The following is a 25078-nucleotide window of genomic DNA, read 5'->3' on the forward strand; positions in this document are numbered from 1 at the left end:
GATTCAAGGGCAACGTGAGCGATTTGTTTCGGCCTGCACATACAGCACACCTTCAGTCAACATATGGTTTCCTTCAGGCTCTTCAGTGGACACCTAAATTGTTGATTGATTTACTGGATTATGGAAAGTTAAAAGAAATACGTGAGCTCAACATTAGCTGTAAGTGAATAGTAGAAACAGAGGGAAAACACTAAAACCAGCTTTCATTAGCCACAATAAAGAAAAGATAGACTGTAGGTGCTTTGTTCTAAAGCTTACTGAATGATAGTTCAGTAAACGAAAGGTTATAAATAAAAAACATTCGCAAAAAATTATAGCTTTGTAATCTTTAAAAGTTAGAACATGTGGAGCACTATAGGTAAACCTGAGTCGCTTATAAAAGAAAATCCAAAATTATAACTAAAAGTCATTAATAGCAAAATATTTGTTAAAGGTTAACAATTATTAAAACAAAAATATACTTCCTAATACTACAAATTTGCCCAAGATGGCTAATACAAAATGTAGAAATACACTTCGATCCCTAAGGAAAATAAAAGCATCAATATGGAAGGTTTTCATCCTTTAAAGTCCGACATTTTCACAGATCACTTGTTAAATAACTGTCTCTTTCACTTCCACTCTGCTCCTTGATCTTTTATTCCTGCACTAATTTTAGTGAGCGAGCAGGAACACGGTGTGAAGTGAGTGACTTATTACTAGTGACTCAATCTGCCAGAGCTGCAACCTATATGTTCAGGAAAGATACTGTAGTGATAGTAACTCATGGGTAAAGAACAAAACAAGGATAATTTTTTTACAATACCTGTTGACATTCTGATTTGTTTTTTTTTTCTTATTTTGATTTCACAACAGGTGTTTGTTGTTTTGAAACCATTTAGTTTTGTGAGAAAACGTATTAAATGTTTAAGCAACATTAGAGACTCATCTGTCTCTGAACGGTACCTTGGTGGGAGCAGCAACATTAAAGGGTTAAGAACCGAGTGGTAAATGGTGTCTGAGGTCACATTAAATCACATTACAACATGCAAACACAACACGCAGTTGCCAGCACTGACAGAAGGTTAATGATCATCAGGGCACCTCACTCTGCAGGATCATAACAGCATGGTTGAAGTGGTGATGCTCCAGCGTAGCGGAGGTCCCATAAAGCAGAGCCAGCGCTGAACCCGTCCTGACACACACAGAGTGAAGTGAAAACACGCAGCAATCAAAAACAGAAGAGTATAATCAGCGTGCAACACATACTGAGAAGTACATTCTGCCGTGGTCCCTGTTGTAATTCCCTCACCAGTTTACTCTGCATGCTGTTGCCAATTTCCATCTCACTACCAACAGACAAAGCTGTAGAGTCATAAAACCTTTAAATGGAGCGCAATTTCTTCACTTCCCAATGAGTCATGTGGGCCAGCGTTTTGTAGATCAGAAGTTTTAACTTTTGTTAAACTCTTTAATCGATATGTTGCCCTGTAGAGTTGATTTATTTTGTCTTGACATCTGACTCTCTGGTCATTTTGGTAACTCTGTTCATCATAAAGCATCCATTTGGTAGCATTTGTTTTACATGTTGTACTTGTGCACAGTAAAAATATATCCATAAAAACTGCTAAATGTCAGCTCACTATAAGCTAATGGTTAGCTAAAATACAGTAAGATATGTAGCAAATAAGACAGCAACTGTGTGTAAAAATGATTTCGCTTCTACCACAAATTTTTTAAGGCAGAAAAGGAAATAAAATCACTGCTTAAAAAGTATTTTTAAGTAAATGTAATTAATTAATTAATTAATTAATTAATAATTAATCTAATTATTCAAGCTCTGAAATTGTGGTAATTTCATTTGTGTTAATCACTTCCAATTATGGTGGTGTGTCCACCTGTTGTTTATGTCACTTTCTGGTTCATTTCTCCTGGATGTTATGACTTTGGTGAGAGCAGAGGAAATGACCAGTGGGGTCATTTTGTTGATGTAGATGAGCTGAGTGTGGGTAGCGTTTAGAGTGTTTAAGTGGAGCAGACACTTATATAAATCTGACACTACTCACTACTGAACCCTTTCCATGAAATAGGTCGAACTGCCAGGAAACACATGAAACTGAACTGTGTGTAGGAGGGAGTGTGTTAACGTAGGTATGGACGGCTGGGAGAAGCAGGCCAGGAGTCCCTTACTTTGCCTGGAAAGCATTGTTGGTTCCTCTGTGGTCCAAGTCGTGGCACACACAGCCAACGATGAGAGCTAAGATCTCCACATCTGTCAGAGTCTCCTGAAAGCCCGCTGTCTGGGTGGACCAAGCAAGAGGGAGCCAGTGAGAAAATACAAAACACAATCACACACACACACTAGAGAGAAAATAACACAGCAGCATTTCTGCTTCTTTCTACATTGAATAAAAGAAAGGGCAAATTGAATAAAAATGTAAAACATACCTACAGCTGCTGCATACTTTAAAAGAAAAACAGTATCTGCCTAAAATGCCAGTGGGACTGCAGTAGCACCGTCACACTGGGAGATTTATGGCTCGGATGAAGGGGGTTTCTGGAGGCCATGTGCTGAGTGAGTCACTATAGGTCATTGTGGGGGTAGAGGCAAAGATAGCAGAGCCCTCTCATTAAAAGACGTGGCAGCAGAGTGCAGGGGTCCAGAACGGCTTACACACTACTATTTCATTTTCCTCTGCCAATAATCAATTCAGCTGGGTATTAATGCACTGCTTGATTAACTGAACTACACCAAGCTGTTTGCATAGGAGTGTGTGCTAAGTGTGTTGCCCGAAGGAGCTGCTGAAAGTGTATGAAGGAAAACACCCGGGAGTCACTCTACAAATGCTCGTGTTTAGTCTTCCGTACAGAATTGGCTGTTTTTGTACTGTGCAATAAGTTGTTGTTGAACTCTGATTTGAACTAAAGTTCATTTAAGAAATGTGCCGAAAGCTGGCAAATAGAGTAATTAGCATTATGGACACATGAGACACTTGACATGCTCAAAATATCATTGCAAGAGCAATGTAACATTAGCTGGTTACTCATAAGATCATTGTTTTATCTGGCTAAATACCTAGCTAACTTTGACTTAATGGAGATATGATTATAATTGTGTCTTAAATGTTTTTGCAGTGCCTCACACAAATAATGATCTGGGGAAATCATGATTGTTACCGTTAGCATGGCAAACATGCACTGGCAGACATTGAAGGCATGTCTCCAGTTGTGGTAAAGGACCATTCTGTAGTTTTTCCTGACAGTCAGCAGCCATCTGCACAGTATCTGGAACAAGGATGGACAGATGAAAGAGAAATTGGTCAGCTGTTGTTACAAGGATACCGACCATGTATTCAAAACAAGTACTGTACACAGAAAACATCATTGTCCCACCTCATAGTCAATCTTGAATTTCTGCACCATGCCCAACTCCATAAACATTCTCAGAGCAGCTGTAATCATGGCATCAACGTCCAGAGAAAAGTCGTCGAAGGACAGCTTATCAATGCCCAGCTCACAAACCAGAGGAATGTTAGCAGCCTGGATGGCACAAAAAGAGAGGAGAGAGAAGACTCTGAGGACGTGTTAGATTATACACATGTTCCGTACCAGATTTTACCACATCTTAACAGTTCGACTGCCTGAAGATTGAGTTTTTTTAAAGTCTGACACTTTCAAAACCAATGAAGGCATTTCAATGTCCTAGAAGTGCTGTGAAACTCCTAGACTGCTTAGGTTCTTACCTAAAGAACACTTCTATCATATATAGTTTTTCTCCTGTGTCTGCATTTTTGAGTAAAATGTTTCCAACTGTGTGTCCAAGGGGGACATGATTTATTGTGGTAACCTCAGAAGGTAGTAGCCAAAGAAGAAAAAGTAAAAAAAGAACATGTTCTCTGTAACTAAATCACTTTAAGTTCAGGGGTCTTAAACACTGGGTCCATGACCCATAGTATGGACATAGGAAAGAGTAGATTCTTTGTTGTTTTTCAAGACCATTTTTTCCCCACAAATTTAAATATCTAAAAAACTCATTAAAAAAATGTTGAATCCAACATATTGTAATTAATGAATGACTCTGCAATCAACTGGTAAACAGTCTGGGGTGTATCCCGCCTTCGTCTGATGACTGATGGGATTGGCTCCATATCTGCCTGCAGCTCTGAAGTAGATTTACTGGTAGAAGATGAATGACTGATAAATTAATCAGAGCACAGAGTGAACCCTAACCTTGTACAGTAGCAGAAACCCGTAACTAAGCGCTGGGTCCCTGCTCCATATCACCAATATGTCCATCTGGCTGTGGGTACCTGGCCTACATGAAGTCCAAGACCTCGTCTGTTTGACACAGTATGAGGATGTTTACTTCTGTGCATCGTGTCAGGAGGATGGCCGTAACCTTCATGACAGTTGCTAAAAGCCAAACACGTGTCTGCCTGTCAGATCAGCTGATGTTCGCTCCCCTCTGTCTTAATTTACAGCCCTGGGTTACTACGTGTCAGACAGGTTTGTTTGCTGCTGCTGCTGCTGCTGCTGCTGCTCAGCAGCTTCCACATACAGCTGCTGCTCTATGTAGAACAGTTATGAAAGAAAGTGGGGGGAGAGAGCAGGCAGATCTTGGTGCTGTATGAGGGGGCTGTGAGATCACACAGTCACACTGGAAAGCAGGGTTCCTCCTTCATGCAGTGGCCACAGGGGAGAATCCTACACATGAAAGTGCAGCAAAATAGGTCATATCTATATTTCAGAAATGTCACACCAATTAAAAATGCAGATAATTCTTATTTTCCTTCCTTATTAATAATGCATTTGAAATGATTGCTTGTTGATTGGAGTAATCCATTTGAAATACCACAATTAGTTTACCTTCACTGGGGAATTCTTGGCCCATATTTATTCCAGGTTGTTATTTTGGAGGAAGTAGAAAATGAAAACCTGGGGACAGGCTGTCAATAATGTCGCACCGTAGCCATAGATTTTCCCACATTGAAGTTAATGAGATATTGTTAATTAATTAGATATTATATTTTAATTAAAGGGCCCAGGAGCATTATAGTAACAGAGAAGTGTAAGCCAGTACATCTTAGGCATTTGTCAAATCCACACTCCCACTGCTTTGCTCCACACCTTAATGAAACACCGGGGCTTAATCAAATCATAATGCAGATTTAATACTGTTTCCTTTGAGCCGAGTATAAAACAACAGACACGGAAAACACTTCCACTGAAGGAGAAAGGAGTTGTGAAATAGAAATGATCAAATTGATATACACCCATCATAATTCAGAGTTTATCAGTGAACCTCTGGAGATGCTGTGAAAATCAGACAACTGCAGATAATCCCATCTTAAACCACTAGACAATAAGGCCCATCCAGTGACCAATGTGTTTGTCTCTGGACCTCAGTTTTCATTAGCAATGAGTGGAGGTGTTGGCTGGGGTAGTTAGGGAAAAAGAGAGGACTGAGGAGAGATGACGGAGAGAAAATAAATTTGTTTTGTAAAATTAAGAATCCCTGAGAAGATTCACGGATGTGGAGCTGGAGGGAGATGTCTGGTATAATATCAGAGGAGAAAAGGATTGGGCAATTTGGAAGCCAATGATCATAAAGGGAGCAGCCAAAGAAGAACAAAATGTCATCAGCGTTTGGTCTTCTAGAAAATTATCCACAAACACAGTTATCCAAATGGAATTTTAGTATTTGTCCTGGAGTGTGACAAAAAACTAAGATGAGAACTACATACCTGTTATGGCACTTTGAAAAAATGTTTTAATGTAATTTGAATTGTGTCAAAAACAGTATTTCTTTTGGATAAAATTAAAAGTCATGATAGATGAATAACAAAGCCTCTAATTAATCACATTAAACTGTATGACTCATTGAAACATGTTGTAGGTTCCTGTTTGAAGAAAACCTTCTATAGGAATATTATAAATTTGTTTTTCCAGCCGGACTGAAAAGAATTCTGAAAGGATTTTTTGTAACAAGAACAGATAATTAACTACAACAATTAGCAACCAGAGTTGTAAAACAAAAGTAAAGATGATCTTGGTGATTACATTTGTGAGATCCAAACATGAATTATTTTTTTAAATAATAGTTGTTTTTCATTTTTGGATAAGTTTGGTTAATAAAGTTTCAAAAAAACTTGTTTTTAACCTAACTTTGTATAAAAGTCATATTCAACAGTGGGCCTTAATGAGTTAATAATGTATGAGTTTAGATATGAGAGAAGATAATTTGGTTTTACAGAGAGAGAGAGCGAGAGAGAGAGAAAGAGAGAGAGAGAGAGAGAGAGAGAGAGTTGTTGCTTTAATATCTGTACAGAAGGTTTCAGAGATGCATTCACTGACCCACAGAGAAATAAGCGGTTTATACAACAGCGATGAAAGCCACTGTTAATGTGTTCATACCTTAAATTTGTCCACTTCAGTCTTGGAGCAAGTGGCGTGGTAAGACAGGACCTGCAAATGTAAAGACAACTGCATGACTCTGGGGCTTTTTAACATCACTTCAAATTACCAGCAAGGCTTCACAAATAGAGTCGTGGCTTCATCTATGAAACACTGTTCATTTGTGTTACTTCATTTCAGTTTCAGGTGCCCCCCAGAGGTGGAGGATAACACTTGAACCTAGAATGGTCTACAGGAGCAGAAATGCCAGCCCTGATTCCATCACTGTTTCCTTCATTTCCTGAGAGAAATACCTGGCGCAGACCTGCGGTGGCTTATTTGATCATAAACACTCATGTTTATTCAGCGCTGTCGGAAGCAATTCATCTACATGGAAGTGCTTTTCCTTGGACTTTTCTCCACTTATTCTCAGTGTAAACAGAGCAACGCTAACTGCTGTGATGCACCTGTTTTAATCTAAGGGCAAACCATGAGGCTAGTGCCGCGCAGCTATGTCCTGCAGGGGAAGCCGAGGAATTGCATTCCGTTGCCTCTCATTAATTTTCAATAAAACCTTTGTAGGAAGGTTATCTACAGAGAGAAATCAGCACTTTTTTTTCTCCAGGCATACGTTATAGTAAAAATATGAAACTGAAATGCAGCCAAGCACATGGACCCAGGAGAGAGAAGGAGTCGGGCGAGCTTTAATATTCATCATACAGAAGCCTTTGTTTTATGTGATTCAGAGGGAATAATTCAGCCCAGACCATATGTTGACTGAACAAGTAAATGAAGATAATAAAACAGAAGAACTTATAGAACACGCCGCAGAGGGAAATGTATGAAGAAGGATGTTGTTTACATCCACATACCATTTTTATAGACTGCACATAAAGCAATGAAATGTGACCAGAGTTTCAGCTGTTTTTGAAAAAATAAATTTTAAAGACATGCAAAAGCTGCAACGACATGGTTTCCCTAGGACATGTCTGGCTTCATTAATCATTTTTTTTACTTATAAAAATATGTTTTAAATGTTTCCCTGGAAACAGTGATCATATAAAAATTTTCGAATAATTCTAAATTTTAAATTATTTTAAAAAATCCTGAAAAAAACATTTCATAATAACAAATAACTAAGAGTTAGCCCAGGAGGAGCTTCAAGCTCGCAAAAGATAACAAAATCAAATTAAAAGGGATAGCTAAATCTTGGAAATAATCCAAAAATATCCTAAAAGTTACCCAGTGTTTGCTGTGTGACATATTCATAGGAGGGAGATTTAATTCTCAGGGACCATATTTGTGCTATAGCAGCAGTGTTATCCCTATATATTTCTGATAATTCCTCAAAATTCCTGCAACTTTAAATTAAACTTTTAAGGGTCACAGAGAACTGTGAGTGTCCTTACATCTAAAGCCACAGATTGTTTGGCCCAGGACTTCTTCACCTGGTCGTACATGATGGTGTTGTTGATGCCCAGTCCACAGAAAATCACGAAAGCCTGGAACAAAACAATAACATTTCAGAAACAAATAACAGAAAACGACTCAAACACGGCCAAACTTTATATTAAAATAAATAATAAATGTAAGAAAACTGTTGAGCATTGACAACATAAAACCCTTGTTTGTCTTTAATAATAATAATAATTCATCAAATTAATAATAAATAAATCCAATTCACAATAAATCCATTTTTTCCTTCATAGTAATGCTTGGTGCATTTAATGAAACAGATAAACACAGTCCTCTGTAAAAACCTCAAAAACCTAGTTGTAATTATTGGAATATGCAGCAACTTCCTAACGCACAAACTATAGAATTTTGCAAAAATACAATCCTCATTGTTTCCCTTGTTTTCTTAAAGGGACACTGCAGGTGTATGGTGGTGTATTACCCTGCAGGAAGGTTTCCCACTGAGTGTATTTTATTTTATTTATTTATTTGCTGTTTTCTCCAAGTGAACGGTTAGAAAAACTTTTACTCTGGTACCTCAAAGAGACGCTGGTCTGCGTCGTCAAATGGTTTCCCATCGAGCCTGTTTAGCACTTGAGCGACACCTGGAGTACAAGACATAGAGTTTAATTCTGTCCAGTAACCTGTGCCTCCACTGAGAAAAAGAGGATCCAACCCACACACTGAACCCCATTGACTTACATGCATTATTAATGGCAATTAGGCAGAGAATAACAACATCCTCTCATGTGGCTCTGATGGTGATATATGTAGTACTAAACTGTATATTTCACACTTTTATATTCCAACCTGTACCACATACTGTATATTCCAGAGAAAAACAGTTCTAACAAATCAGCGCTTCTGTAAGTCATTCAGTGTTTCTTTTGAGAGGGAATACGGTCGTTGTTCTCAACACTTCAACTCTTTTTATGTGACAGCAGCAGCATTATGTGTGTGTGTGTGTGTGTGTGTGTGTGTGTGTGTGTAAGGTTTCTCTTATCCTCTAATTGAAAAATGAAAGAGCTTTTGGTTGATAAAGCACAAATACGTAAATGGTTTGACTGCACTGACTTTTATTGTCACTTTGAAATTATGCAGGAAATTAATTGCGCAAAACGTTAGTGTTTTCTTAATTCATCTCCAGGAGGTCAAGCAAACCTCCTCTGGTGCTATTTTAATTCCAGTGCATGGCTTCAAATCTGCAGATAAGAAAGGACACTTTTCCCTGAGGTTGAGATTCAAAGACATAGTGCTGATGTCGTCTCAGATCTATAGCTGCTTCCGTCTGTAATTAGCATGGAGTATGTGAGGAGTGGCAGCATAGGTGGCTGCAAGCACTGAAGGAGGATAAATGGCCGCTGAGAGCCCCGTGATCTGACCGTAATTACCACATTCTTGCGGTCACGAGCACTATTTTCCCTATTATCAAAAAATATTGTAAACCACAACAGAACCACTTACAGCTCCATTAACAGAGTGAATCCACACTATAATACAGTTACTGAATAATACAGTCTACACATAAGCTGTGTCGTGGAGACCAATGTTCGTTAAAGCAGCTGTTTGTTAGAGTGCTTATCAATCCAGCAAAACATAAATATTTCAGATGAACACGTGCTAGCAAAAGAAAAATTGCACTCAATTTGGGAAAAAATGAAGTAAGGGATGCACCAAAATCCGAAATTCTTGTGAAAACAAGAACTGGATCGAAAACGAAATTCTTGTGAAAACAAGAACTGGACATGTTGTGCAAATTATTCCTAGTGAACATCCATTCATTCATCCATCCATCCATCCATCCATCCATCTTCATATGTGTCAACAGCTTTAGCTCATAATCATCTGTAAATTTCTTCTCTGATTATTTCAGATAAATCCCACCATGTGATGCGTTGAATTTACAAAGCTAACTCTTGGCAGGAAGTATCTCTCGTTCAGCATCAACATCAATTAAAAGGAAAACATTCAGAAAATGCCAAAAAGCAAGGCCAAGAGTATTTTCCTTGTAAGGATCACATAAAACACACAAAGCAGTACCGTCCACTGGAGGGACATTTACACAAGTCTTACTCCCGTTTGACATATGACATTGTGTCTCGTTATAGTCAGTATTTCTTGTTGTTCCATTCAGAAAACCCGGCTGTAACCTTCACCGATGGCACAGGAACATTTCTTTTCTAACTGAATGTATCCTCGACTTGAGAAATTAATCTCTTGCTGCTGTGTTTGTATAATGGTTTTTCACTCCAGATCCTCAGGTGCCACCCACACATGCACACACACACAAAACCACATTGCGTTTTTTTCTCCCCCTCTACTGCTTCCTCCTCCCCACTCCCCCACCCCCGACAAATGCACTTACACCTACGCAAGGAGAGCGTTTAACCATTATCCAGCTGCAGTGAATATTGGGATCACTAAAATAAAAATGTAACTGGACCAGTACGAAGTGTTCGTATCGCCACCTTCTTTGTTTAGCATGAAGAAACAGACGAACGATCGATGATTTATCAGTGTCGGGGAAGGTAGGCCCGGGGCTGCTTCACAAACACAAAGCACACAGTGTGAAGAAGGGAACTCCAGCTCCAGTGATGCTGCAGCGTGGATCTAATCACGCGTGCACAGCCTCAGCTGAACACATGCCCCACCTCCCCTCTGCCCCTGTTGTTCTACGACGCAGTCAAAATGAAAGCCAAGATGCTCCAGACCTCCATCTTGAGGGCAGGTCGGTGGTCTGGACATATGAATGCATCATTGACACAAACCATGTGACACATCTGTCCAGTGTTGTTGACTTGTCTTGTTGAATGGTTAACCTGAAGGCTCTAAGGTCAGGGTACTTGATCTCATACACAAAGAATCATGTCCTTCAAATACTTACACTTCAATTCAAACATTTACTGGACTGGTTCGTCTTTGAGGTGCTGAAAAACCCACCTGACCTACACAGTGTTTAAACCAAGGTGGTAAATGATTATTTTTTGCACCTTTTGGCCTATTTCAATTTTATTGAGTATTTTCAGCAAATATTGCAGTTATGTTTTGTGTGATTCAGTAGCTGCCGTCCCCAATTAATGTATCTCAAATCTTGTGGGTTACATTAAACCACTGTGTTTGTTTTACTAAACTAAGTAATTACATACATGTCTTATATCAAACAAATTAACTGTAACAGTGTAGTGCAAATGTAAGTAAAATAATTTACTCACCAATGATTTGGTGGTTGCTGTTCCATATTGGGACACAGAGAACTGAGCGGATGTGGAAGTCTGAGAACTGGTCTGCCTGAAATTAAGGGAGAATAACAACAATAAAATGTGATGAATATAGTACACTATACATCACTATATTGTACTACACTATGTTTACTATACTACACTATACTATCGTAATTATCATAAAAAAAATAATTCACACACAAAATGAACTGATCTTTGACAGACTATAAATAACATGTATCAGATAATCACCAGTCGTTATCAGTTTCACTCTAATTTTATGGTGAAGTTCTAGAAAAGCAATGAACACCAGTGTAACTGCTCCCTGATACTTTAATTAAATAAATCATCTGGAATTTAGAACAAGCAAAAAGGAGCACGGAAGTAAAGTAACTATTACTAGTATAACTATTATAACTATGTAAGCAGGCTAGGTCTATTTTGTTACCATGGCAGCTGTGACATAAGTGGATATTTTACAGACCAGTGGTATAAAGTGGTTTGGCTGCTCATCGAAAACCAACTATAAAAACTCATCATTTACTACATCAAATAAACAGAGAGCAGATAACAGAATAACAGTTGCACCAACACGTGATCCAAACCATGAATCAAACCCATCTGGAAATGGTCTAAACTTAGAGTAGGATCTGAGGCACTTGTTAAAACCTTAGGAAAACCCTAAGTAAGAAATTCCAGTAAAAGCTACGTCATTAAAAGTCAGATATCTAAAGCATGTACAGAGTTGACACTGCTATAAATTAATATAAAATTCAATCTTACTGCTTCCACTGAAATGTAATGAAACATTTTCTTCCTCTTCTTACAGGACTTTAACCCTGTCACACCTTCACTGCAGCCTGCAGCTGAATGCGGAGAAGACTGCTGTGCTGGCCGCTGTGGGATTCTGTTCAGATGTCTGCAGCATCAGCACCAGATGCTGTGGTTACCACCTACAGTACTAGTTTGAGTCTCATCCCCACCATGATCAATTAACAGCCGACATAATGGAAAACCAAGCAACTTCACACTAACGTTGCCATTGAAATGGGGATTTTCTACTTATGCCAAAGAACAGTACATTTTGTTGCTCATGCTTAATGTCTTCCATGTGAATATCTTCATGTTGATATCTTCTCATTTTGTATAAATGGTTAAAAAAGTAAGGTGATCTCTGTGATTATTTAAAATGTGCTTTTACCTCAGCATCAAAGCGAGGGTCCTGATAGGCATCACTGATGTTGACGGGCAGCCCTGTGGACGCCACAAGCTCGGCAATACTGTTGTTGATGAGCCAGTCTGAGTAGGAAGATTTCTCCATACTGTCTTTCAAACTGTTAAGTCAGACAAGAGAAGAGGAGAAGGAGGAAGAGGGAAAGCCACCTGTGTTAAACCAATTTTCCCATCTTTATTTACACAGGAAAATACCTGTAACCCACTTCTTTGGTTGACGACTTTATTTCTAAAATAATTACACTCAGGTTTTTGTTCTCTTTCACACCTGAACTACCGGCTTGCAGGAGGGCACTCTTGCTTCTCCTCGTGGACCCTCTCTTTACCATGAACTTGCGTTTAATGAAGTTCTCATACAGTTAGCTCTGAGTGTGTTTCTGCCGCAGCCTATGAAGTAATGAAAAGTTAATTGTGTGATTGTCTTCCATTGCCAGCCACCCCCACACTCTGCCACAGAAACACCTGCAGCCCTGCTCACGATTCCCAGCTACATTTATTGCAGTGGGCCGTCGACAACTTCCTACCTTCAAACGCAACATAAGATGAATGAAGAGCGGGGCTGGTTTTGTCTTTTAAACCTGAAAAAAAACATCTTTTGAACAAAAGATGTTTTAAATCCCTCTGATTCAGTGATGGAATGGAGTGTGAATCTGAAACACATACACGCACGCTGTTTGAGATGGGGAATGAGCCTCATGTGAGATGGAACGATATCTGGCAGTGCCTTGTTTTCTTCTCGGTTTCACACAATGCTCTCTCGTCTGTCATTTAGCTGCCACAGCTGCAGGTCACAACGATCCTAACATGGACCTCTGGAAACGCTACATCACAATGGAAAATGTACAGTTCACTCGTGTTTTTGTAACAAACATACACAACTGATAACTGTCATTTTAAGGAAGAATCTCACAGAGATTCTTCTTTTCTAATATATCTTAATTGTGATAATTCTTTTTCCGGCTAACCTAGCTCTATTTGCTAATCCAGCTGTATTAGGGTAACGCAACTCTATTTCACTTACCTAGCTCTATTCTTTGGAAGTAGTCAAATTATTTAATCCCTGTCTCACAAACACAGAGTACAATGGAGTTTGTTAAGTCAGTCAGGCAAAAATAGGCAGTCAAGCAAACTCTGCATTTCTTTTATTACCGCACATCTCTTACGACCGCAATCATTTTCTTCTTGTAATAACTGCAGTGACCATCTCTGATTTGAAGAGGCCATGGATCATCAATTATGGCAAGTGCAGCACTTGTGGATAATTCATCTTCCTTTCAGCATGGTTTTCATCCACAAACATCCCACGCTATAATAAACCCCCCCTATTTTCATTTGGAAAAATCATTTCAATTTTTGTCCTTGATGGAAGATTTTCAATGTTCCAACAAGGACATGTGAAAATTTCAAAAGTGTTGTGAAACATTTAATTGAAAAATGTCACAGGTGTGAGAGAAATATTGAAAAGAAAATCAGATTGTAACTCTGACACACTGTATGTACATACATACCTGTTTTCAGTGTCTGCACTACACTTGGGAGACAGGAGCTCAAACGACTTGGTGAACTTTACAACCTGAAATAGATCGGTAATTATGTTATTATGTTTAAATTAGATTAGATTAAGCCTAAAAACATTTAGAGCACATATTTTCATTAACATGTGTATGTAATGAATCAAATAATTAAAAAAAAAAACAATACCGGAGACTCAATATCCTCCAGTAGTTGAACGGAGCAGCGTTCACACTTTAACAGCGTCTGAGCACGGTGCATGATCTTCCTGACAATCTTCTCCAGGTCAGTCTGCTCCTCAAACAGGTCATTGACGACCTCCAGGAGAGCCTGAACATCACCCACACAGAGAGACACCAGTGGAAAAACATAGCATTCTGAAAATCACGTTGTTAAAAATCTACAATAACATTTATTATTAGTATTGATTATTTCTCCAGTGCAATTGGGGCACTGAAACATGTGCTCATTATGTTATCCTACATCACAGATCAATGTGTGACATAAATTAGTACTTCTCCAAACATTGCCCTGGAGATTCAGATTATGGACCAGACCCACATTCAGAGAAAATGTTCATGCAGGGCTGCAGCGTTGTTGGGCTGCAGCTGATCAATACTCAGCTGCAAAGGGAGCAGCAGGGAGAGGAGGGAGAAAGTAATGATCCCTGGGATGTGGGTGGAGTGGTGAGAGTACTTACCCGACTCCTGTCATACTCCTTCCTGGAGGCGGCAAACAGTTGAGCATTGGAGATGGCAATGCCACAAAATGGCAGATACATCTGTAAAACCTGTGGGAAAGTATTGATAAAGGTAATTTTTTTAAAAACTGAAAGACGGAATTCTTAGATCAAAAGTCAGGAGTCAACAGGTGCAGCCCTTGCTTTTTATATAGAATATCACAATGTCGGGGGAAATTGACCTAATGACCACTGATTAAACTAGTAGATTAAATCTAGCAGAAGCGTGTTGTATTTAAGATTGAACCTGCCTGTTTTACCCAGACCGCTAAGCAAATGTTTTATAAAAACATGACGTGAACTCATCCTAACTTTACAAACCTTTTTTTTGTTCAGTTTTCGCAAAAACAAAAATAGAAAGAAGTTAGATAACCATCCAGCACGACACTTCCAGTCTTTCCACAATGTTTACACCATTCCACAGCAGACAGCTAAAGCTGGCTGTTAAACATGACTACTAAAAATGGGCCATCTCACATAAAAGGGTACTTTTTTTGGACAAATGTTTCTTCAGTGAAAAAAAATATTTAGACCTTGCACAGTTTCTCTGGGTGAGAAAACAAAAAAATGTGTCAACATTTGCAGTTTGTGTCATTTTATTTTCTATTTTAAAAACAGACAAACAAGAAAAAGAAAACTTGATTTATATTTTTACCCATGGAAACTTAGAACAAAGAAAACGTGGCTTTCAGTGTCGTCATTACATCCAAGGACAAATAAATCAACTGAATAGCAACACTGACGTGAGCCCGCGGCGGGTTATGTAAATAGCCATTTTCACTCATATTTTCTGCACATTAATAATGTAATCACTTGATGTGGCCTAAGGAATACAGCTAATATGTATCCTGAAATCGAACCGGCCATTCATGTACCATTTCTCATGTATCATTCATGTAACTGCATTAATCTCCACCTCAACACTGTTGATTTACAACAAACAGGTAACTTCTGCACAAGAAAAAAAACACGTTGAATTCTCTATGACAACATCATATCCAATCATTTTCCCCTGTGGATCAATAAAACAATTCTGATAAAGTACTTCTGATTCTGACTGCTGTTACTCCACCGTAGGGCCTTATCAAAGAGACACTCTGGGTCCCATTACATCCAATCTGTACAATTTAGGTGCAGCGCTTTGCTGCCTTACTCCGCATCTCTGTTTGTCCGTCTATCTTTAGCATCTGGCTGCTGTGTAAACAACACAATCAGTACAACAAACCCACCAATATTTACTAGCCTTCCGTGTGACCTGAGGGTAACGGAAACTACAACAATGAATGAATGGGCCGTTACTCAGCTGCAGCCACTGATACAGAGGTATATCACTTTCACCTTTCAGGAAAGATCATGTATCACTTACCAATCAATGGCCCATGAACATGTGAGGAGCACGGATCCACATTACAGCGATGAAAAGGCTCTCTCCTCCTCTTCTATAGCACCATTTAATATCTGAAGGCCACTAAAAATGCTTTGCATTACATTTCAACTATTCAACTATTGAACCGTAGGTATTCTTTCATTGGCAGCTTTGGATATTGTACAAGGATTCCAGGCTCCGATGGTCTAAAATTGAACTATGGACAAGCACAGCCTGGAATCTAAATCCAAAACCTTTGTTTGGAAAACAACTTTCTGAAATCTGTTCATGATAATATGATGACTAATTAAGGAAAGAAAAGGAAAGTGAACTCCTTGTCACTGTGACATTGTGACACACACCACTGCACACAACCAAATGTGACCTCTGCATTTAACCCATCACCAAAGTGAACAGTGGGCAGCTTTTTGGGCGCCCGGGGAGCAGTGTGTGGGGACGGTGCCATGCTCAGAGCTAACTTCCACCACTGCCCCGCTATATCGGTATTGGTTGATATCGGGATCATAAATAAAGTATTTGGACAATATCCACGTATCGCATATCAGCAAAAAGTTATTTTTGGCTGATATTTTGTACGGTGTACAGGGAGGAGGAAATCATTGAGAAAAAAACAAGTGCCATATAATTTTGTGCCATTTTGAACGTGGGGACCTAAATGTAGCTTTAATGTTTCTGACTGCATATTTTAAATTTAAAGATAAAAGGAAACATGTATTAAAAACTGTACGGAGTTTGCATGTTCTTTCTATGTATGTTCTCTGGATACTCTAGTGTTTTTTGAAGTTTGAAATAAGTCCTAATTTTTACTTTAGAAATACAAGCAATGGGATGTACAGCTCCATAATACGAGTGGGCTCTGAGCTGTATTGTTCCATCCAGTAATTAATGACATAACTGGCTTTCAGCTAGATTCTTTTCTTATACTTAGTTTAAAAAAAGAAATTACTTTCAATAGTGGAAATTGTTTTGAAAAACTACGGGAATAATCCTTTTTAAAATAAATTTATAGCGCCCCCTGCAGGCAAGCAAGGGGCATGTAAACAGTAAGCAAACACTGTTGCTTATTTTTCCTTTGGTATCATAGATTTAGAGCTGATTCTGTTCACAGACAGTTGATTTTAAAAAAATTGCACATGACAAGCATAAAACTCTAATTGCTGGTTTCACCATCAGTGTGGATGTAAAATGGCATCAGAGACACAAAGAGTCTGAGAAGCCCTGCTCTAATTACTTCATCTTCGCTTTACAATCAAACAGGTCTCCTGGGTTTAGCTGCACGTATTTAATTTCTCACTCTGTGTTTCACAGGGAAGTAGGACTACATCAATATAAATGTATAGGCAACGGTCTGGATGAATTGCTTGCTCTACAGTAGGCACAGCATTGACGAATGAGCAGAACAGTAAGGGAGGGGGCATAGGGAGAACATATGAATACTGTAGGAAAGGAGTGGGAAGAGAAAATGCTGATTTATATTCTCCATGAGACATAAACCGCAGCACCTCTGAAAAAAAATCTATTGTCTTAATTTTACCTAGTAATAAGCAAATATTGTGCTTTTAAAGCAGTGCCTTCTTAATATTCAAATACATTTAGTGATTCAACACGGCCGCAAGAGGAATCTGCTACACATCCCACAATGTGATTCTGTTGGCCTGCGTGCAAATTAAATCACTAAATCAAATTAATTTCTAATGACAGCATGTGAAATATTACGCCGGTACGTTAATGAGCTAAATTAACTTGATGTGCTTAATTCAGTGATTATACATCATCAAGTGCCTGGTGCGATTGTTTTCACAAACACAAAAGAGATGATGCTGAGCAATAAGCTCTGACATAATGCTATTTCAGCTGTCTTCTGGAATTCTCCTAATAATGATCTCACTGAAAGGCAGTGGCCATCAATAGCCCCAGCAGGAGCAGATTCATTAGCGGGCCAGACTTCAGGGATCTGGCTATGGATCCACCGCTGGAACTAACAGGCAAACGCAAAGAAAAGCACAGCGTTCTCTAATTACATTCTGTCAGCTGGGCCATTATACAGAGATACATTACAAACAAGACATTTTTGCCTGTGGACTGACCAGTAAAGAGTGGTTTAATAACAAAAGCCACTGACCGAGGCCTTGGGCACAGTCAGTTTCCGAAAACATTCAAAACACACGGGGAATTTTAATATGAGGCAAACCAAGATAAATTACAGGGCCATTGTTCGCTTTGTCCACTTTCGCAGCAACTACCAGTTGATTGAAAAAGCTCTATATTTCAGTTGTAGTCCCAAAACCAAGACCTCTCCATTTTCTTCAATTTAATATATTTATAATCTAATATGTGGACGATGCAGTGATAGAAACACACCAAGCAGCATCTCACCTCTGAAGCAAAAGCATCAAATATTTATACATCAGGATTAAAAGAAATTAATATTCAGAACATGAGCATTTACGGCAGAGTGAAAACATGTAACATCTCCATCTTTCTTCCGAAGTCTTTTGATTTGTGGACCCTCACTTCACACACAGTACATCCTATAACCCCGCATATGAGGTTTCCCATGTTGACTGTATGAAATGTATAAGTGAAATGTTAACAACATGGCTAATAAAGGCTGCACTACAGCAGCAGTCCTGTTCAATAACTGTTATCCATAAATAATTGAATTGTTCTACACATTGCAGGTACAAAAGGGGGAGGGGGTCAGAATAACTCCACAGCAGATGTTGCATTGGTGCAGTAAAACAGATTATGTTACACACACAGTTTAGAGTCTGCTCCTCACATGAATCTCAGAGCAGCCACAGTGAAGCGGGTTCATGAAAAATTCAAGTCTTCTTTTTAAAATATCTAAATGCTATGAAATGATTACCTGACTTCAAAATAACAAAAAAGAAAGATGAAGTGAAAAAAATCTAAAATCTAGTTTTAACAATATAAAAAAAGGGATTCCAAAACAGTGGATCACAACCCAAATGGGGGTCATAGGACTATTCAGTTTGGGACACAGGACTAGATAATACTCACTGGTGGCTTTAATTCTTCTTTTCTTTAACGTATGCAAATAAAAATCATTTAACTTCAACTTGGGAAAATAAAACATTTAACATATTTTCTACCAAAAGCAAGTATAAGGATCATGTACGGAAAGTATACCAGAAACTCTCATAACAAGTAACCCAAAACACCAGGTAACGAGAACAAAAACACAATCACAATGTATCACAATTCGGTTGGGACCAAATCACTTATGACCCAGAGGACTGAACCACGGCTGGGTCGTGACCTGTCGTCAGGCAAATGTCCCATCCAGAACTGCTCCTGGCAGCTCTGCTAGCATAAATTAAGTGAAAGTGCTGCACATACAGTACAGTACTTTCTACTGAGGGGTCACGACGGCCTCCATCACACTGTTTTCAGGGGGTTCTTTAGCTTCCTCTCCTCTGTGAACATTGTGGGCTGCACTGTCTCCAAAATATTTGTATCCAATTTTCACACTGTCTATCCTCAGAAAATATTTAAACCATCTCAACCTCGCTTCTCTCTTCGTCCAGACGTCTTGACCCCGGCAGTCTTTCTGACCAATTTTAAATCATGTCCACTCTGAAGATCCTGAAATCTCTGCACCCCTAACCCCACATCTGACTACACACATCACCACTGTTGTGTTAATGTGCCAACAGCATCTTCCCTTTTTTCTTTTCTGTCTTTAGGTGCAAAGGCTTAGAATAAAAAAAACATAAATATATTAAATAAAACTTAGACAATAATATATTCCCCATTTTTCACAAAGTGTCTTCAATCCTCACTAAGAAAATGAGATTTCAAATTGGGAGGTTTCAATCAATTAAGGATTACATCCTCAGTCACGACTCACGTTGGCTGCCAAATGCAGCTAATAATAGTTTTTTCAAATCTTTCACACACAACACAGGGTCCATTAGAGATTTATATTTTTGGAGCTTCGACCCACAGAAAAGGGCAGGGATTTTACCAAATGCGACATTACATAAAAAAAACAACAGTTTTGTCCAGCTTTAATTGAACTTTAAATAACTGGGCAGTTCTCATTAATATTTATAACAGTCGTCCTTATATTCTCTCATGTGTCCGTCAGTTTAGCTCTGGACCAGACAAATGTATTTAGTCGTTTGGTAGATGAATTGTACCTGATGTAGATATCTGTGTGTTGACATCTGCTCATTACCAACCTCAGTGAGAAACACAGTTAGCAGTCTCCACTCCAGAGTCACATTCTGTTCTTCCTAAACTAATTAGTTAGTGAACACTGTTACACACACACACACACACACACATTTTTGTTTAAATTCAAAAACAAGAGTTTCATGATTTTGGTCACTGCAAAGGTGGCAAAAGACAAAAAAGCCGTCACCACCAGGCTCCCATCCCTGGAAGTGCTATGGGGAAGAGGTCTGTGACAGGAAAACCTCTCTTCCAAACTGATACACATATTCTAGTATGTGAAGCATCCATATTTACATAAATACAGGCTATGACATAACGTCTTCTGAACGATCACACAAAAAATCAGATATCAGCCAAAAAAAGAAAGAATTAGGCAACAAGATCTTCAGTATCAACTTAACATGGTTTTAAGTCGTGTAAACTCTTCATGACTCCACAACAGACTGTGTTTATCCCTTTTTGAGAAATAAATTGGCTTTGCTCCGTTCTTGGTAAGAAATTTCAGTTTCTCCTGGTTATCTAGTTCCACCTCAGAGATTTCCCACAGAAAAAAAAAAATCACTCGGAAATACTCGGAAAAAGGCAAAACAATCAAGGGGAGAACAACTCATTAGTGACATGCTGCCCTGAAACTGCACATGTTCAGTTTTACCTCATCTGATGCATGTGGATTACGATGTGTCCATGGGGTTTGCAATCATTTACGAAGAACTTGTCATAGGAACAAGACGGTACAACACACTTAATTCATTATAATGATCTCATGATGTTCACGACTCCTGGATGAAGCCCCGCTCTCCTTCTTTGTATCAGTGGCTTTACATTAGACTGTGGTGTGCTGGTGGTTGTTACAGTGTTGCTGTAAGACAATTAGACAACCAGTGCCTGAAGCCGGAGGGAGAACAGCAGCAAGGGGGGAACGTGCTATTTGCCAATCAACTCACACAGGTTTTGGCAGATGGAAGCTACAGGGTGCAACTGGTATCTTATTAAAAGAAAATTTATGAGAACGTCTTCCTTTGAATAATGTATTTGCTGCACGAAAAGGTAGAAGTGGAGAAAAGTTTAACTAGGAAAAATGCTAAAAGTCTAGAGACAGCAGCAAAAGATACGATCACACACACACACGCATACACACAAACACACACATACATATATAATATGTAATATTACAGAATAATAATTAAAGAAATTCAATCAAAACTGTTGGCCACCTCTCTCACACCTTTTTTTTTCAATGTTTGACTTGCCATGGCTAAAACATTCTACTGCAATGACCTTCTATGCTGTAAAACAGTTTTCTTATATTACATTTTTCATTAAGCAGAGCTGCAGCTGTGCAGTACATGGATCCTACTGTGAAGCTACCATTGTATTTCATTACTAATTCAGCTGCATCCTCCCAGAGCATTAGTGTGATGTTGATGTAAAGTGAAACATGCTCAAAAATACAAGGAAAAGCAAAAATTAGCCCCAGGATCAGACACCTGCCTGTAAGCATCAGAGATTACTGTGACTCCAATCAAGGCCCTGACTGACTGACAACTCCAGGGTGAGGTGGTGGACACCCTTCATCTGCACTTCTTCACCAAAGACAATAACAAACACAGGTATTATCTGAGACATATTTGCACCAAAATGGCTGGACCGATGGGTTACAAGTGACGGCGTTTGTGACCAAACTGTCATGCTTACTGAAACAAATCTGAAACTTTTCAGCTCTCAAATACTGTAGGAAAAGCTTTAGCACAAACAACACTTTTAATGAATTTAATATTTTCTTGACCTAAAGCCAAGTTCTTTGACGTCATCTGCCCGTCATTCTTCTCATTCACAAGGTTAATTTAATATAAAAATATAAGACTGTCAGTCCCATTATACTTGTATACTTCAACTTGTGTAATATCTCAATTTTTCACGGCCAGGTTCCAGACTGATGTGCTGGTCAATGATGTTTTGGACGTACTACACTGTTGGACTGGCAACGACTGGCAGCACTTCAAAAAAATAAAATCACATACTGTAAATAAAAAACAGATTTAATGATGGACACAGCACCCGAGCAAATTTAATTTCTAACTGATTTTAAAGTTGATTTGTTGGTGGTATAACGTCAGTGGCTTGTCTTGTTGTGAGTGAAAGATATTGCCTTATAAAATACAACAGTACCGACAGACCAGCTGCAAACTGAGACTTTTACGGAAGAAAATGCTTCACGACAGACAAGTAGGTGGAGTGGATCTTTTAAATAATATATATGCTTTACATGTAGGCAGGGGAGCAAAGAATCATCTGGTATTTATAAACCTCAGAGAATCGGCCATTAATGAATTATTTACCTTGAAAATAGAAGCACAGTGACACAATTGGTTTTTTCAAGCTAAAATACCTAGAGAATTTTGAGTTTTAACAATAACTAAATAACTAAAGAAAGCATTTTTGTGTATGTAGTGCATTTTTAAATAAAAATGAATTAAAAAATTTAATTTAGAACATTAATAACCAAATATTTAATCAAATTATAGCCAAATACTGCTGAGAAAAAGAATAAAGAAAGATTAAATAAATTAGCTATTGGTTACATTAATTAGCAAGAAAATATATTTTAATTTAAAAAAACAATTAGGAATAGTCTCAGGTAAACAAAAACAAATGAAAAAAGAAAATAAATAAGCCCAGACTCACTTGTCAACTAAATTAGGCACAGAAGTTGTTGTCATTTTGCTCAAACAACCTTGAAACATTTTAGAAAATATTTCAAACATCATTCACTGCTTTGTGGCCTTCACAAAAAAAAAAGAAGAAGAAATGTCAGACATGAATCACAGAGAGACTTTAGTCCTTGTGTTTCCTGTGTGTCTCACTGTCCTGTGCTGCAACAATCAAAAGGATCAGAGTCTAAAGCCACACTGGCAGATCTGCTAAGCTGCACCACTGTGGCTATAGTGCTAATGTCAGCATAGCCACATGCTTACGATAATAGTTACATGCTGACGGGTTGCAAGTAGTGATCGCTATACATGCGTTGTCTGTTAGAGCACATGCTATTTATATAATTGGAAACGTCACCATTGATGCGAGTATTTGGAGAAGTGTGAGCGTATGTTAGTGTTAATGGCTGCAAATTGAATGCTGGTGTCAGAGAACAGGTTTGACCTACATTTAGTGACAGTCAATGTACGGTGGGAGTCTTTTTACAGCATGTCTCCAGTGCACTGACAATACGGAAGCTAACACTGAATGACATTTATTTACTACAGTATAATTTCCTCAACCGCACGGCAACATTGTTAATTTGTGTAGTTCTATGTCCTTTTCTAATGCGCTGCTGAAAAGGTAAATTATACAAACGTCTTATTGGAAGAAAAAAGAAAACAGAACAGTTTAAATGTAATCAACTCAGTTTCTAGAATGGGTCATTAAAGGTTTATGGGTTCTGACTTCATCAGAAAGAAACTGGCCTCTGGGCTTTAGTCTTCTCTTTTTTCAATTCTTCTTCAATGGCAATGGGGCTCAGCAGGTGGCAGTGATGCAACAAAAAGAAAGATGTAGGTGAATGAGTGAACAAAGGGTTATTAATGATTTAGCTGTCAGCTCAGGCAAGTCTGAGAGATGAATTTAGAATTTTAAAATTTAGGAAGGTTACTATTTAAGTCTGCCATTAATGACAGATTTAAAATGACAATATATGTTCTGTTCTATTAGCTGTTGGCTAGCCAGCTAGCAGTAAGCAATTACATAAAAGAAATCCCAGGTTTGATTTCCTCATACCCTCCAACTCCCACCTTGTAGAACAGAAAAAAACGTTTCCACATGACCGTGAACAAAGCTGTGGCGTCACTAAAAGACTCACTTGTTGAGGTTTCACTCTAGCAATCTCATTGCCCAGGACTCATCATCTGCACTAAAGCCCTCAAACATGTGATCGTTCCTGAGCATTTCCACTCACATCCACAATTATGAACTTACCTTTTCATCATCTTCAGTGAAGAGTTCTCCACTCAAGGTCTTGTTGATGGCCTGAGCAACTCCAATGATCTCTCCGTCACTGCTGCGAATGGGCATGCACAAGAGCGACTTGGTTTTGTATCCAGTCAGCTTGTCTATTTCATCACTGAACCGTCGATCCTGCAGATCAGAGAGAACATGTCACAGCAAAGTTTTCTTTCTGTGTTTTCTCCTAGTATTTACATGGTCAGTACTTCAAATGAAGGACAAAAAATAACAACTGGTAGAATGATTTGACATTTGCTCCAAATGTTTTCCTTGTACAATTGCTGTGAGACTGGTGCCTTGCTGAGGCAGCTGTTGTGTTTGGAGAGTTAAACCACACAAGTCCTCATCTATACTGGAAGAGACAGGTCAGCAAAGAAGGGATCTGTTAAGGCTTCTCCTTGGCAAGTGTGCCTCAAGTCCACCCCTGGGGAGCAATTGTAACCTTACAGGTTTTATCTGGCCGTGTATTATCTTCGATCCTGAAAAGTGATCAGAAGGAACCAACAAATCACACCTAAGCCCAAGTTGGAAATTCTCTCTAGAGGGATTTACCAGCTCCATATTTCACTAATATACAGATAGTCACATTTTCTAATAAATAATTTCCAGGGTCATCATGCGTTTTTTCTTCTCACTACCATCCTTACCACTCACTTTCTTAGGACCCATTACTATTATGAAGAATAGTGAACAAAATAGAGATCATGTAGATAACAGAAACACAATATGGAAGACTTGCGGAAGATGCATACAAATATTACAACCATGATTAAACTACAGATTAAAAAATGTAATCGACTGACAGCCCTAAAAATAGTAAATTATTTCCTTGATGAGGAACAAATAAAGACAAAACTGAAAATGAATTCATCTTCACCTGTGCCCACAAAAATGGCCGTAGACCCTAATAAGTTCACTGAGATAAAAATTCCAAAATTTGAATCACCACCATACCAGTAC

At 38.6% G+C, this 25078-nt stretch overlaps 1 protein-coding gene across 1 annotated transcript in view; it reads right to left on the bottom strand.

Moving 5' to 3' along the window:
* Positions 1-25078, bottom strand: part of pde11a (phosphodiesterase 11a) — a 37512-nt gene that overhangs the window by 9634 nt on the left and 2800 nt on the right. Inside the window, exons 2-14 of the mRNA XM_008327878.3 lie at positions 24092-24250; positions 14494-14583; positions 13983-14123; positions 13790-13854; positions 12250-12382; positions 11040-11115; positions 8365-8432; positions 7782-7874; positions 6394-6444; positions 3373-3519; positions 3157-3264; positions 2170-2279; positions 1084-1174 (exon numbers count right to left, since the gene is read on the bottom strand). Of these exons, the coding sequence (XP_008326100.1) occupies positions 1084-1174; positions 2170-2279; positions 3157-3264; positions 3373-3519; positions 6394-6444; positions 7782-7874; positions 8365-8432; positions 11040-11115; positions 12250-12382; positions 13790-13854; positions 13983-14123; positions 14494-14583; positions 24092-24250 (1332 nt within the window). The remainder of the gene's footprint in view (positions 1-1083; positions 1175-2169; positions 2280-3156; positions 3265-3372; positions 3520-6393; positions 6445-7781; positions 7875-8364; positions 8433-11039; positions 11116-12249; positions 12383-13789; positions 13855-13982; positions 14124-14493; positions 14584-24091; positions 24251-25078) is intronic.

Source organism: Cynoglossus semilaevis, chromosome 16 (assembly GCF_000523025.1).
Source record: "Cynoglossus semilaevis isolate Cse_v1.0 chromosome 16, Cse_v1.0, whole genome shotgun sequence".
Lineage (NCBI taxonomy): Eukaryota > Metazoa > Chordata > Actinopteri > Pleuronectiformes > Cynoglossidae > Cynoglossus > Cynoglossus semilaevis.